The sequence below is a fragment of the Gymnoscopelus braueri genome (assembly GCF_963280865.1).
Source record: "Gymnoscopelus braueri genome assembly, contig: SCAFFOLD_63, whole genome shotgun sequence".
NCBI classification, from domain to species: Eukaryota; Metazoa; Chordata; class Actinopteri; order Myctophiformes; family Myctophidae; genus Gymnoscopelus; species Gymnoscopelus braueri.
In genome coordinates this window covers 264,267-279,127 of record NW_027660477.1, presented here as the reverse complement: position 1 = coordinate 279,127, position 14,861 = coordinate 264,267, and the positions used below count along the sequence as shown (strand labels likewise).

General features: G+C 41.8%; 1 protein-coding gene across 1 annotated transcript in view; it reads right to left on the bottom strand.

The window, feature by feature from the left end:
• LOC308081532 (disabled homolog 2-interacting protein-like) overlaps positions 1–14,861 on the bottom strand; it is a 237,992-nt gene that overhangs the window by 13,938 nt on the left and 209,193 nt on the right. Inside the window, exons 13-16 of the mRNA XM_080457900.1 lie at positions 11,445–11,724; positions 9,900–10,194; positions 7,673–8,076; positions 3,389–3,526 (exon numbers count right to left, since the gene is read on the bottom strand). Coding sequence (XP_080314026.1) covers positions 3,389–3,526; positions 7,673–8,076; positions 9,900–10,194; positions 11,445–11,724 — 1,117 coding nt within the window. The remainder of the gene's footprint in view (positions 1–3,388; positions 3,527–7,672; positions 8,077–9,899; positions 10,195–11,444; positions 11,725–14,861) is intronic.

The following is a 14,861-nucleotide window of genomic DNA, read 5'->3' as shown; positions in this document are numbered from 1 at the left end:
CCGCAAAAAAAACCCGCAAAAAAAGGTTCCTGTGATTAGGCGGAAGGATCTGTGTATCCATGGGAACGACAAGTTTCCAATCGCGATCCGCCATTTTGGAGCTTTGGTCCGCTGAAAACGGGTGGTTTTCAATGAAAAAAAAAGAAACTGAGATACAGCCGTTTTTCTGAAAATCCCATCATTGGGGCGGGTGGAAGTGACGTTTTTTGGAATGATGTCACATCCACATTTTTCTTCTCTGAGAGACGATCGATCATTCCAAAGCTGTGTAGGTCGCCCCTTGTGGAATTTTCCCCAAAAAATGAAAGAACGCATGTATTCGATCTAGGCAATCAAGCGATGGATTTGAAAGAACGCATTAATTCGATCTTGGCAATCAATGTGTTAAGCACTACGTGCAAAAATAGGATTACAGCCGATTCCCGCACTATCAGTGTGCTAACTCGAACGGCACAGAGTCATGAACATCTCGGCAGGGACACTCGCATGGATTACAGTTCTCAGTCGCCACGACTGGATTTCAGTCATTTGGATATCATAGAAGTATGCTCGTCTTCTATGCTTGTGTCATGCACCAAAAAAAGGCCATTTACATTTACGGTTATTAGTTATTTTAAGATTAGTTTAGTAGTATCTGAAGTGGTCAAAGTAGCAATAGCATACATGTTCAATCTTCCCGAATACCCTGATGATCTCGGATGATTTCATAAAAGGTTAAAGGGATACTTCACCCCAAAAATTACTTATTTTCTATCAATTACACACCCCATGAAGCCTTGAATTCATGGAAGTTATTTTGTTTTTGTCGCATTCCTGAGCCAATAATTTGGTGACCGGCGGAAAGATGCTTATGTCTCCGGTAGGAGACTCAAAGTTGACCCTTTCGAGTCTCCTACCGGAGCTGCTGCTGGTCATCAAATGGCTTTTTTTTAATAGCCTTGAAAAGTATAAAATAATGGCTATAGCTGAAATCTAAAATTGAATAGGTTAAAACAAAAGGGTTAAGTTCTATATTCTGATAGCAATCACTGCTATAGTGTGTTTGTTCAGTAACATGGTCCAATCTAGGAGAGAGAGCCCCACAGCTTGTGTTCCACTTCCAATTTTGTCTGCTCATTTATTTGTTTCATCACTTTCCAATTTCTTCTTGTTTATCCTGCATCCTGTATGAGGTTCTCTCTCCTGATTGGAATCACGTCCTGAAAATGAGTTTTCTGAGCTGGAGAGATGGGGAGACTGCTGTTATTGAACAAACACTCTATATAAATTATACCAAAATATAGAGATATTTAACACTTATTTTTACAAAAAAATTTATCACAGCACCTTTAACACATCCACCGCCAAGGGCTAATCTCATAATGTACTCACCAGTGCCAAGGTTTTATTGTTGTTTTTTGTTTTTTTCAGGTCGCCATAGGCCCCGTTAAAATCCTTTAGATTGCCCGATCCACTGTTTGTAAACAACGGGCACATGTCCTGGTGTCTACTCGTCGAGACCGCGTGTCAAACGGAGCCGCCATGTTTGAGTTCTGATCGTTTATGTTAACATGGGAAATGCGAGGATGAAAAACTACATGTCCTGTACAGGTTTTACAGGGCTTTTTGTGTACGACTTAGAATGAAGGCAGACGGGAAACAAAAAACGTGATCGCACTTCCGGTCGATTTCGGGTGGTGTTACACTGAAAATGGTCCCCCTGGAAAATTGAAAAAAAAAAAAAATCGAAAAAAAAGGAAAAAGCACCACAGCCCGTAGGCTACGGGATCGGCGCTTAACCGTTGGATTTAACGGCCCGTAGAACTACGGGCCCGGCGGTCAATGTGTTAACACATTAACCGCCAAGAACGTAGTCCTACGGTCCGTTAAATCCAACTGTTAAGCGCCGAGATCGTAGCCCTACGGTCCACGGTCTTTTCGCGCTAAAAATTTCCGGGTGCACTTTTTGGACACAATTTTTTTTATCCACTTCCGTTTCCGGTTTGATGACCGGAAACGGAATTATTTGGGATCCGGTTTTGACGATCACGTCCGCCCTCGTTCTACAGACGAAACTGAAACTCAATTCTCTTCCTGTAGTTTTTTCTCCTCGCATTTCACTGTTTAACGTAATCCGCTCTAACTACAACATGGATGCCCCGTTTGACACGTGGTTTTCACTGGGAGATACAGTGGGATGTCGCGGATGTAAACAGACCGTGTAGAGCTCAATCTTAAGGATTTTAACAAGATCTATGGCGACATGAAAAAAACAAAAAAACAACAAAAACACCTTGGCACTGGTGAGTACATTATGAGATTAACCTCTGGCGGTCGATGTGTTAAGAAGGTGAGGAAATGAGAGGTAAGAAATAGAGCAGTGGTTCTCAAAGTACGGTCCAGGGACCCTCAGGGTTTCTTGGAAGGGTAGTCTCGCATAGCCAGACAACTATTCCACAATCTCCGATTGCTAGAGTCTGGAACTCCATATAGAACGGAAGCTGTCATCTGTTCGTCATTTCCGTTCACGAAAATGTATTTTAAAATATCTTTACATTTTATTCTACACTTTCCATTTCTAATAAGCAGCAAGCTATATATGCTTCGATTATTTTGTATTTATATTAGGAGGCGTCACATCTGCTTTATCCTCTAAATCATGTTCGGAGCTTCCGTCGCTCCAGACCGTATGACGAAGGATTTGAAAATTTGCAGTGGTGTAAAGTAACTAAGTACATGTACTCAAGTACTGTACTTATGTAACGTTTTGAGGTATTTTTTACTTTACTGGAGTATTTCCAATTTAAAATTTTTACTTCTACTCCACTACATCTCAGAGGCAAATATTGTACTTTTATTCCACTACAATTGTTTGAAAACTTTAGTTACTAGTTACTTGTAGATTTTGATTATTATTACAAAACATACATTAACCACTTTATAGCCTTATACAGTATATATTTTGGCTATTTGAAAATAGCCGATCTACGACACGTTGTGAGCTGCTATTTTCAAAAGATTTGTATGTATTGAACGTGGGAAACTTGAAATGGGACATTCTGCATAATGAGTACTTTTACTTTTCCTACTTTCCAAGTATTTTTTGATGCCAATACTTTTGTACTTTTACTCAAGATTAGATTTTAAATACCAGACTTTTATTTGTAACCGAGTATTTCTAGATTGTGGTATTGATACTTTTACTTAAGTAAAACATTTCAGTACTATTTCCACCACTGACGGGGGACGGTGGGGGTTCTTGGAATTAAAACGTGTGAGAACCACTGAAATAAGAGAGTTGAAGGAGGATTGTCACAGAGGGTTGAAAGTGAAGGGTTGAACGGACGGTTCGGAGCAGAAGATAAAGCGTGAGGTTGGGGGGGTTGAAGGGGGGGTTGCGGTCGTTTACCTTATCCACCTGAGTCAGATCCTCTCTGTTTCTCTGTAACTCGGTCTCCATCCCCTCATGGTCTAAATACTGCACATTCATATTCAATAGCCAGGCAGCCGTGCGGTCCAGCGCATTGGGGTTCACTGGGGAAGGGGCCTAGGTGGAACCAACACACAACACAACACAACACAACACACACACACAAACATACATGAGCTGAGCTGCAAATGGGATGGGGAACATGCAAACTAGGGCTGGGCCATATGACTTCAAATCAGTATCACGGTTATTTCAAACTGTGCTGATTTGTTGTTACACAAAAGTTGCACAAGTAGTTTTTTACCCTGCTTCTCTATTATTCAATTAACCTAGATGACCAATTTCAGTTAGAGGTTCTAAATGTCGGGTTCAATATATTCATTAATTGCCCAGCCCTAATGCAAACACAACAACAGAACACAAGGCAGGAGGAGGCTTGGAATGCACATGGGTACAACAAAGAGGTGTCTCTGGATTGAAAGCAGGGTGATATGGACGCACTGGTGTTTTCAAAACACACACACACACACACACACACACACACACACACACACGCTTAACTGTACCACCCAAATTAACTGACTGTAACACATGCACGTATGCGCACACACACACGCACAGAGCAAACAGAGTAGGCCTTAGTCCGATGGTCAGCAAAAGACTGGCTGTGTGCGTGTGTGGGTGTGGGTGTGGGTGTGTGTGTGTGTGTGTGTGTGTGTGTGTGTGTGTGTGTGTGAGCGAGTGATTAGCTCTGTCTGTAACAGTAATGGGTGTGTGTGTGTGTGTGTGCTAACACAGAGGGTGTGTGGTGGACTTGACAGTGATCAATAGAATGGCCAAAATACTTGAACAGTGCATTGTAAGCCTTTGAACAGGCTGAGCAACCTGAACAACCCAATTTACAAGAAGGTGGACAAGCTGATTAGATCCGAGTTCAAATGACTAAACGCATCTGTTTCTGTTAATGTGAAGGTACAATTCAAATAACTCAAATACAGACAAACTTCAGTTGCTTTAGTGAGCCAACAACATGGACCGTTAGGGCCCCTATTCTAGGGCGAACATTCAGCAAAAAACAAACGGATCTACAAGCTCAGCTCAGCTCTTCTGTGAAGAGATTTGGTGTTGATGGGGTGAGGGGGGGGGGGGACCCCGGTCAATTAGGTATTATCGTCTCTGTCGGGTGGAAACCTCATATGTCCAAAACTGCTACTTTTCAGGATTCAATTTCAGAAGCATCAAAAGTAGCGGATCTACAAGCTCGAAACTTTCGAGCTTGCGGATCCGCTACCTTTGATGCTTTTGTGTGACGCTGTAGTATGATCAAGTACGGACGTTAATTTATGGAAAAACACAAAAAGTTAGAATATGGAGATAAGAGGTTTCTGCCCGACAGCGACAATATAGGGTTTAAGTGGTTGAATGACTTTGCACAGGAGACACAGCATGCAGTAAAATAACCTCCACTTGTTTAGAATTAATAATGTATAAATCAGACGTTTACAAGTTCCAGTTGTTTGATGTAAAATGTATTATATCCCTCTAAGACTATCTCTGTCATCAATTCTTCCTGCTTGACATTAGCTATTCCTACAGCCATTAAAACAATCAATCAATCAATCTACTGGCCATCAGCTGAAGGAGAAGAGAGTGAAACACGACAGACAGTAATGCAGGCGTCCTTCCTGTTACCTTAGAAATAACAGTCGTCAAGGGTAAACGCCGGCGAGGAATTGTAATTACAACCTGCTGTTCTGACCTTCGGAGTCGGCCAATAAAATACGTACATATACTGTGACAACACCAAGACTAAAATACACACCCATGCACACACAACGTACGTGTGTAACAACACATACTCTGCAATGAACTGTAGAACTGTGCTGTGTTTAATGTGTGTCTGTCTTTGTGTGTATTCACACATATAACTGATGCTTTTGCTAGTTAACAACTTGTTACCTGGCGTTCTAAATTAGGCAAATTTTATATTTTCCTAATTTTATGTTAGGCATTTCATAGGCAAACCAGGGTTTTCCCAAATCTTCAGAATTAGCTAAAATTGCTAAATCGACCAGCTCACAACACATCGCACTGCGACACGTTGTGAGCTTGTAGGTTGGCTGTTTTTTCGCTAATTCGTCACATGACTAATTATTTACTTAAGTGGTTAACGAGGAGATAATTGTGCCTACACCATTGCCACTGTGTGCACCTATTAACCAGAGGAGAGGCAATGAGCTGCCTCCAAGCACACTGTATTATAGTTATTATACACACAATGACTGCAATTCATCAGAGCCTTTACACTGTGCAGAGAGAGGAGGCACACACACCTCCCATACTGCCCCTCCCATCACGGATGTTATGATCGGAATAAGGTGTTTCTTTTATCGCCTTAATTGACTCACTCTTAGCAGCTACTGTATCAAGCTGGAGTGATTATGCACATCTAGATTAAGAGTATTTGTTCCGTGACTGTACGTTACTGCAGGGGTGTTCAAACTTGTTCATGTCACAAACCTTCACATTAACTTTCATTAGGGCCATGGGCACCATTTCAAATGACTCTGTCCTAGAGACCCTGCCATGAAATAAAGCTGATGACAAGTACACTACAAAGTACAAATCAGGCTTTAGGGGCCTTGTCCACAAAAAAAGCTTTTTTTCCCCTAGAAAGCCTTTTTTGTTTGTTGCTGCCAGTGCTTGCCTTTTCTGGCAGTGCATGACAGTGGCAGTGCACTGGCAGTGCATGACACTGCATTTCTATGGTTAAAGGCGTGCTGGCGTGCTCCACTTCCCAGCGCCAAGGATCGCGTCTCAGCGTTCTCTGCATCCAGCGTTTTCTTTTTTTGTTGTGCAGAGCTTTAAGCTGAAAATAGATCAACTTTTGGGGAGAAGCGCTGCTCATCAATGTCACTTTCCAACGCAGAGGGTTGGATTGACATGTCCACAGTCATTGAGCAGAGGTGTACAATTTACAATTACAATTCAGGCATTTAGCAGACGCTCTTAATTCAGAGCGATTTACAGTAAGCAAGGTAAACGCGAGTATAATGGCGACTTTACGAGGTAATACATCAAATGCATAGAAAAAGTAATTTAGGATCATAGGTAAACCAAGAATCATCAATCTAAACAGTATCAAAAAACAAATAATATGTACAATGAAACTATGCAAACTATAGGATGCCAGGTCAACAAATGAACCTGGCATCTGTCTACATGGCATGCTATCCAAATAACATTTTAACCTTTGCATAAGCTTGCGAGGTCGTCAAGGCTATAGGGCAAGTGCTACGGGGCTAAAGTGGAGTCTGAATAGGTGAGTCTTCAGATTACGGCGGAAGATTGGGAGCGAGCCTGCAGTTCTAACTGCAATGGGGAGTTTCGTTCCACAGTTTGGGAGCCAGCAGTGAGAAGAGTCTGGGACGATGTGGAGCGTTTGTTGTCCCGGATGTTTTAGGGAAGGTTCTGACAGCTTTATCTGTGTTAGCTGATCTGTGTCTCGCTCGTGTTGAGAGCACGTGTAGCGCCCTCAACTCAATCACTCAAAAAAAACACTAGTGGTGTCGGACTGTATGTGTGTAGCTTCATTCCCAATACGGCAGTGGTTCTCAACCAGTGGTCCGAGGACCACCAGTGGTCCTTGAGGAGGTTCCAGGTGGTCCCCAGCTAAATGATGGAGAGTTGGTAACAAAATTGACCCTTATAGATCTATAACTCTTGGGAGCAAGAGTTAAATTATTGTTAAACATCTGCATTACTTAATTTACGAGAATACACAATTAGAGAATGTGGAAGAATTGTTATTTTGATCAACATTTGGCCTGTCATCTCTCCTAACGGTACCAACATCAACACAGCATGGAATTGTAGACAAAATCGCATTCCAGCGATAACAAAACATTCTTCAAGTCTTTGGAGGTCTGAGAGGCTTAAATCTCATCAAACGTTGGTTCCGTGGCTCAAATGCCGAATAAATAATGGACCCTTTAAATTGATACCTGGAACGCTTCTGTGTCACTGACTTTAGATGCCTTTGGCTATTCAAAAATAGCAGATATACAAGCTCATAGCGCGGCACCGAGTGCCGCGCTACGAGCTTGTAGATCTGCTATTTTTGAAAAACCGTGAAAAAATATTTTTTATATTTTATTTCAAAAAACTGTTAGGATTTAGATTTTTTTTTAAAGAATCGCCTCAGGTCTTAATGGGTTAATATGAAAAGGGTTGAAAACCACTGCGATTATATATACGGTTTACCTGCTTGTGCTGAGCCCGCTGCTTGGTCTCTGGACTGTCTCCCTTGGAGGAGGACGACTGCTGCCGTAGCCTGGCCCCGGTGGTACCGCCGGGCCAGTCGGGGGAGGACGTCATCATCATGCTGCCGGACGGGGGCCGGGGGTTGTAGGGCAAGCCGCTGGGGAGCAGGTTGGGGGGCGTGCGGCCCCGGGTGACGCTCTGGGGCGGCGGCTGGTCTATCCGGCGCTGGGGGCCGGCGCTGGCGCTGTTCTGCCTGGGCATGGAGGGCGGCTGCTGCTGCTGCTGCTGCTGGGCGTCCGTGAGCGACAGCTGTCGGCGGGTGAACTCGCCCGAACGCCGGGAGTACTCGTCCCCGCTGCTCCCCCCTGCTCCTCCCCCTCCTCCTCCTCCTCCACCTCCTCCTCCTAGGGGTGTAAATGATTATTAGATATTGACGGTGTGATTGTATAGTCTGAGAAATGATCGCGGTTTCACGATCGTCACGGTTTTTTACGAGTACATTTATTACGCAACACTATGAATGTTTTAAATCAATCAAAATGGTAAATTAGAGGTTTTATTATTATTTTGTTGGCTTCTGACTTTTGAATTATAAATAATACACTAGCTGAATAATGCACCTTAACTCTTTAACTGCCAAAAACGGGAATTCCCGTCCGATGGCTCTATGGCTATCATGGCCAATGACGGAAAGACGGAAATATTAAAAAAAAAAATTTGAAAAAAGTATTATTATTATTTATTTTATTTGGGGAATTTTTGGAATTTTTGGTTTTTTTTTTTTTTTGTTATCTCAAAGGAACTAGGAGATAACGCTATCCAAAAAAATGCTGCTACATTCACTTCAATGTTAAAAAACAAACGGAGGAAAAATGCACCTTTTTCCTGGCACTGGGACGACACAGTCTGAAATAAGTGTGGCAGTGAAAGAGTTAACTGCTCCTTAACTGTATTACAAAATAATATTTTCACTTCTACATTTCTTTTCGACCAGAGTAAAGATTATTATTATTATTATTTTGTAAACACTTGGTTAGAAATGGTAAATGGTGCATTTATATAGCGCTTTTATCCAAGGCACTTTACATAGATTGTGCATTACATTCACCAATTCGCACACAGATTCATACACCGATGGCGGAGGAAACCATGCAAGGCACCAACCTGCTCATCGGGAACTATTAACCCATTAAGACCTGGAACTGTCATCTTTAGATTTGAGCTAAAAAGCATTATTTTACACTTTAGGCTATTCAAAAATAGCAGATCTACAAGCTCATAGCGCGGCACCGAATGCCGCGCTACGAGCTTGTAGATCTGCTATTTTTGAAAAATCGTGAAAATGTGTGCGAACATTTTTAACTCAAATCTTTGCTTCTGGGGGGTCCCTGGAACAAGATATTTTGATGGGGGTCCGCGGCCAAATGCATATAATTTTGGGGGTCCTTGACATGAAAAAGATTGAGAACCACTGATATAGAAACATAGGTTTTTCAGAATACTGTTGGGATTTAGGAGACATGTAGAATCGGCTTCAGGTCTCAATGGGTTAAGGGTTCAGCGTCTTGCTCAAGGACACTTCCGACACCAACTCTGGGGGAGCCCGGTATCGAACTGGGAACCTCACGGTTCCCATCCGGCCACTCTACCCCTGAGCCACTGCCGCCCCTGTTACACTGAGCCTCTACGTTTAATTAATTGTGAGGTTTTAAATCGTTGCCATCGGGTAAAAAAAACTCAACTCGGCTATTTCACCATTTGAAAAATGTTTTTAACCCATTAAGACCTGAGGCAATTCTTAAAACAAATCTAAATCCTAACAGTTTTTTGAAAAAAATATAAAAAGTTTTTTGAAAAAAATATAAAAAATGTTTTTTGAAAAAAATATAAAAAATGTTTTTTGAAAAAAATACAAAAAATGTTTTTTTTAAAAAATATAAAAAATGTTTTTTGAAAAAAATATAAAAAATGTTTTTTGAAAAAAATATAAAAAATATTTTTTTCACGATTTTTCAAAAATAGCAGATCTACAAGCTCGTAGCGCGGCACTCGGTGCCGCGCTATGAGCTTGTATATCTGCTATTTTTGAATAGCCAAATAAATCTTAAAGTGACACAGATGCGTTCCAGGTATTAATGGGTTAAAATAAAGATGTTTTGGACGTATACGAGGTTTCCACCCTGACAGCAACAAACGACACAGCTGGTCAACGGTTCCATCCCTTTACCTCCTCCTCCACCGTGGTTGAGGAAGGCGTGCTTCCCTCCCGCCGGCGGCCCGCCGTCCTCGTTGTTGCTATGGGAACTGACCGAGCTGTGGCACTCGGAGCCGGAGTCGGCCATGATGCCGCGCGGGGACACGGGCAGGCCGGCGGCCATCTGGTAGACGGGGTTCTGGAAGGACAGCGGCGCCAGGAGCTGGGCCGGCCGCACCCCCGGGGTGCCGATGACGCTGCTCTCTATGCCCGGGGTGGTGGAGGGCCCTCCGCCCCTCCTCAGCGTGGGTCCTCCTGGGAGATTGCCCTGTGGGGGGGGTAGAGAGACCATTATTTAACCCATTAAGACCTGAGGCCGATTCTACAAATGTCTCCTAAATCCTAACGGTATTCTGAAAAAAAACGCATGTTTCTATATCAGTGGTTCTCAAACTTTTTCATGTCAAGGACCCTCAAAATGATATGTATTTGACCGCGGACCCCCCATCTCAAAATATTTTGTTCCAGGGACCCCCCAGAAGAAAAGATTTGAGTTAAAATGTTCGCTTTAAAAGAATATATATATTCAAAGATTTGCACACATTTTCATGATTTTTCATAAATAGCAGATCTACAAGCTCATAGCGCGGCACTCGGTGCCGCGCTATGAGCTTGTATATCTGCTATTTTTAAATAGCCAAAGTGTAAAATAATGCTTTTTAGCTCAAATCAAAAAGTGAAACAGATGCGTTCCAGGTCTCAATGGGTTAAAAACCCATCATAAGACATGAGCCCAATTCTACAAATGCCTTCTAAAATCAGTAGCTCTCACACTTTGAAAAAATAGCAGATGTACAAGCTCGCAGCGCTTTTGCATCTGCAATAGCCCAACGCTAAAATCGAAATGACAAAATGGCTAAAACGACAAGAGATGCTTTCCCCGATTTTAAACCTACGACTAACACATCGCCATTTTACATATTGTGTTAATTGTTCACAAATCTGTGTCATTCTAAGATTTCCTTGGCTATTCAAAAATAGCAGATATACAAGCTCGTAGCGCAGCACCGAGTGCCGCGCTACGAGCTTGTAGATCTGCAATTTTCTTTTGAAAAATCATGACAATTTGTGCAAATCTTTGAATAAATAATATATACATTTTTAACCGACATCTTTGCTTCTGGGGGTCGCTGGAACAAAATATTTTTAGATGGGGGTCTCCGCGGACAAATACATATAATTTGAGATGGTCCTTGACATGGAAAAAGTTTGGGAACCACTGATATTATAGCAATATAAGATAAAAAAACAACAAAAAAACTGTTAGGATTTAGAAGACATTTGTAGAATCCCCAGAAGCAAATATTTTGGTTAAAAATGTTTGCTTTAAAAATATATATATATTCAGAAATTTGCAAATATGTTCATGATTTAAAAAAAATTGCAGATCTACAAGTTCATAGCGCGGCACTCGGTGCCGCGCTATGAGCTTGTATATCTGCTATTTTTGAATAGCCATACAAACATTTTCAGTCGTGAGACTTTATTTTTGCGTTAAGTCTGGTCAACCGCCGTTACCTGTGGGGTCCTGGCCGACCACACCCCGACGGAGACCACGTCTCCCAGGAGGCCGTCCGAGGGGCTGGGACCGCCCGGGCAGCTGTCCAGGCTGCGGGGGTCCTGGAGGTCCACCATGGACAGGCTCTTGCTGCCGTTGGCCATGCCCACGTCGGGCTCGTTGGTCTCGGAGTAGCTGGAGCTCCGCGCCGGCGAGGGCTGGACCCCCGAGCTCCGGGTCACAAAGAACAGGTCCTTGTTCTCCGGGGTCGGGGAGGGTAACCTGGTGAAGTCCACCAACCTGAAGAGCAAACAAACCAGGGCCAGGAAATGAAGATCAACTTCTTCAACCAACGGACAGACAGAGTCACAGTGAATTAGCCACATTAAAAACTCATTCACTGCCAGAATTATTTCTGGCCGCGTTTGAAACACTGCCAGAGATTTTTCATTGAAAAAAAAGTACTCAGGAGCCGAGATACAAACATTTTAAGTTTTAAGTTAACAAGGAAGTGGATGGGAGTCTAAATCTTCGAAAAATCATATCTCCTTGGTCTTTGGGTCAAATAAAAAAAAAGAATAGAAAAAAAGAAAACAAAAAAAAGATTTTTTTTGAAAAAATTAAAAGTCGTTTTAGTCGTTCTAGGCAGGCATGGCTTATGGGACAAAAGTCGTTTTAGTCGTTCTAGGCAGGGAATGAGTTAAGACCTGAGGCTGATTCTACAAATGCCTTCTAAGGGCACGGTCACACCAAAATATGGTTGCCCGCTGATAAACTCGGACAGTTTTTTTGCAGCCAGCGTATTCTAAAAAAACGGAGTAGCTTGCAGCGCATTCTGTCCCAATAACCAGTGACCCACCTGTCACTCACTTTCAGGACCCTCCCCCGTAGCCACCTTCGACTCACACGTTTGGACAGAGGGGGAAAAGCAGCATTTGTCTCGAGCATTTATCTGCTTCAAATAAACGCTAAGTGTGCGCGACACGCGGAAAGATGCGCATCAAACCACGCGATTCTCATTGAAAAAGCATTGGCAGATTCCACCCCATAGGTAAAATAAAAGTGTGGTGTGACCGTGCCATAAATCAGTTGTTCTCACACTTTCAAGATTTTTCAAAAAATGTCCAAAAAATAGCAGATGTGCTTCAAAAGTTTACATCTTTCTGAAATTTCTGAATTATTATTATTATTATTATAATTATTATTATTCAACTTAAATAGTTGAATAATAATATTGATTGATTGATTGATTGATTGATTGATGTACTTTATTTAGTAAGACACGAGAACAACAGTACATGTAAGTACAAATTCACAATAAAAGGTCTACTAAACTGGAAGGCTCATAAAGCACTAAGCTTGTTTAAAATGAGATCCCCACGCACACAAATCATGATGAATGATGAATAATAAAAGTGATGAATAATAAAAGTGTTTGTTTGTTTTTATCTATCAAAAGGTTATTAGTGTTCAGGTTTATTCATGTATTTTGTTTATAAGTTAAATGTTCTCAAATAGAAACTTGAATCATATCCAAGCTTTTCAAATTGATTTCAAGATTTTGCACCTTTTTTTTTTTTTACACACAATATCACTCAAAACATCAGTGGCCAAGAACTCTCCAAAATCGTGATGGGACCCAAAACCATGGCATCGGTCTATCGGCTCTACGGTGAATGAATGAAGTGATGGATCCATCCCACTGCATGTGTGGAAGTGAAATGAATAGCAGCAATATAGCTTTCCTCTCTATATAATATAGATACTGATGTATTTTTTATGAAACGTTACCATCACTCCAGTGTAACTGCACTGCAGAGGCCATGCAATATTCACACGGGGAGCCTGGATGTCTGGATTCTATTTGGGTTTGAGACTGGGTCGTTTATGTACCTTCATCTATGCTCAATCACTTTCATCCTTCATCCTCTCACCTCCCCTCTCGCTCTCTCTCTCTATCCGGCTACCCTGCCAGACACAGGCCTTTATTGCCTGGAGATGATTACCTTGACAGATATGATTTATCTTCTAATAATCTCTATCAGTCACATCACACCCGTCTCCTCCTCCTCCTTTCTCTGTCCTTCTATCTCTCTCTCTCTCTTCTGCCTCTTTTTTTTTATCGTCTCGGGTCGGGTGGAAACCTCATATGTCCAAAACCAGTGGTGTAAAGTAACTAAGTGCATTTACTCAAGTACTGTACTTAACCCATTAATACCTGGAACTGTGTCATTTTTTGATTTGAGCTAAAAAGCATTATTTTACACTTTAGGCTATTCAAAAATAGCAGATCTACAAGCTCATAGCGCGGCACCGAGTGCCGCGCTACGAGCTTGTAGATCTGCTATTTTTGAAAATTCCTGAAAATGTGTGCAAATCTTTGAATATATATATTTTTTAAGCGAAAAGTTTTAACTCAAATCTTTGCTTCTGGGGGTCCCTGGAACAACATATTTTGATGGGGGTCCGCGGCCAAATACATACCATTTTGGGGGTCCTTGATATGAAAAAGATTGAGCACCACTAATATAGAAACATTTGTTTTTTCAGAATACTGTTGGGATTTAGGAGACATGTAGAATCGGCTTCAGGTCTCAATGGGTTAAGTACAGTTTTGAGGTATTTTGACTTTACTGGAGTATTTCTAATTTTCAGTACTTTTACTTCTACTCCGTTACATCTCAGAGGCAAATGTTGTACTTTTACTCCGCTACAATTATTTGACAGCTTTAGTTACTCGTTACTTTGTAGATTTTGATTATTACTACAAAACATGCAGTAACCACTTCAGCCGATCTACAAGCACACGATGCGTCGCGATGCAACGTTACTTTTCAGGATTCAAATTCAAAAGTAGCAAAAGTAGCAAGATCTAAAAGAGCAAAACGCGTCGCACCGCATTTCAAGAGCTTGTGATGTTTTTTGTGTCGACGATGTAGTATGATCAAGTAGGGCGTTAATTTACCAAAAAAACACACAAAGTTAGAATGTGGTTTCTGCCCGACAGCAACGATATCCTTTTGTCTTCTGTCCAACTCTCCCTCACTGCTCTTATCTTGGTTATCTTGCACTGGCCTCATCTGGCAAATCATCACCGTCTGATGGAAACCTTGTATGTTTAAAATGGCTTTTCAAAATAACCTGTTGATCCAACGTTGTTACTGTTAACTTTAGTCACAAACTCTTGTTAAAGGACCACTTCGCCCCTTTTTCAACCTATCTTCATACAATTGGTGCTCACTAATGCTGCGTTCACACTGGAAGAGACAAAAGATACAAAGCTACACAGCATATTTGTAGCTTTGCATCTGAAGTTGAAACCAGCTCAACGCTTTTGTAGCTTTGTAGCTTTTGTAGCAGCTACAAACGTCGGACGTATCTTTGCATCTTCATTTCGCTGGCTTCCATTGAAAAATAATGGTAGCCTTTATACTTGT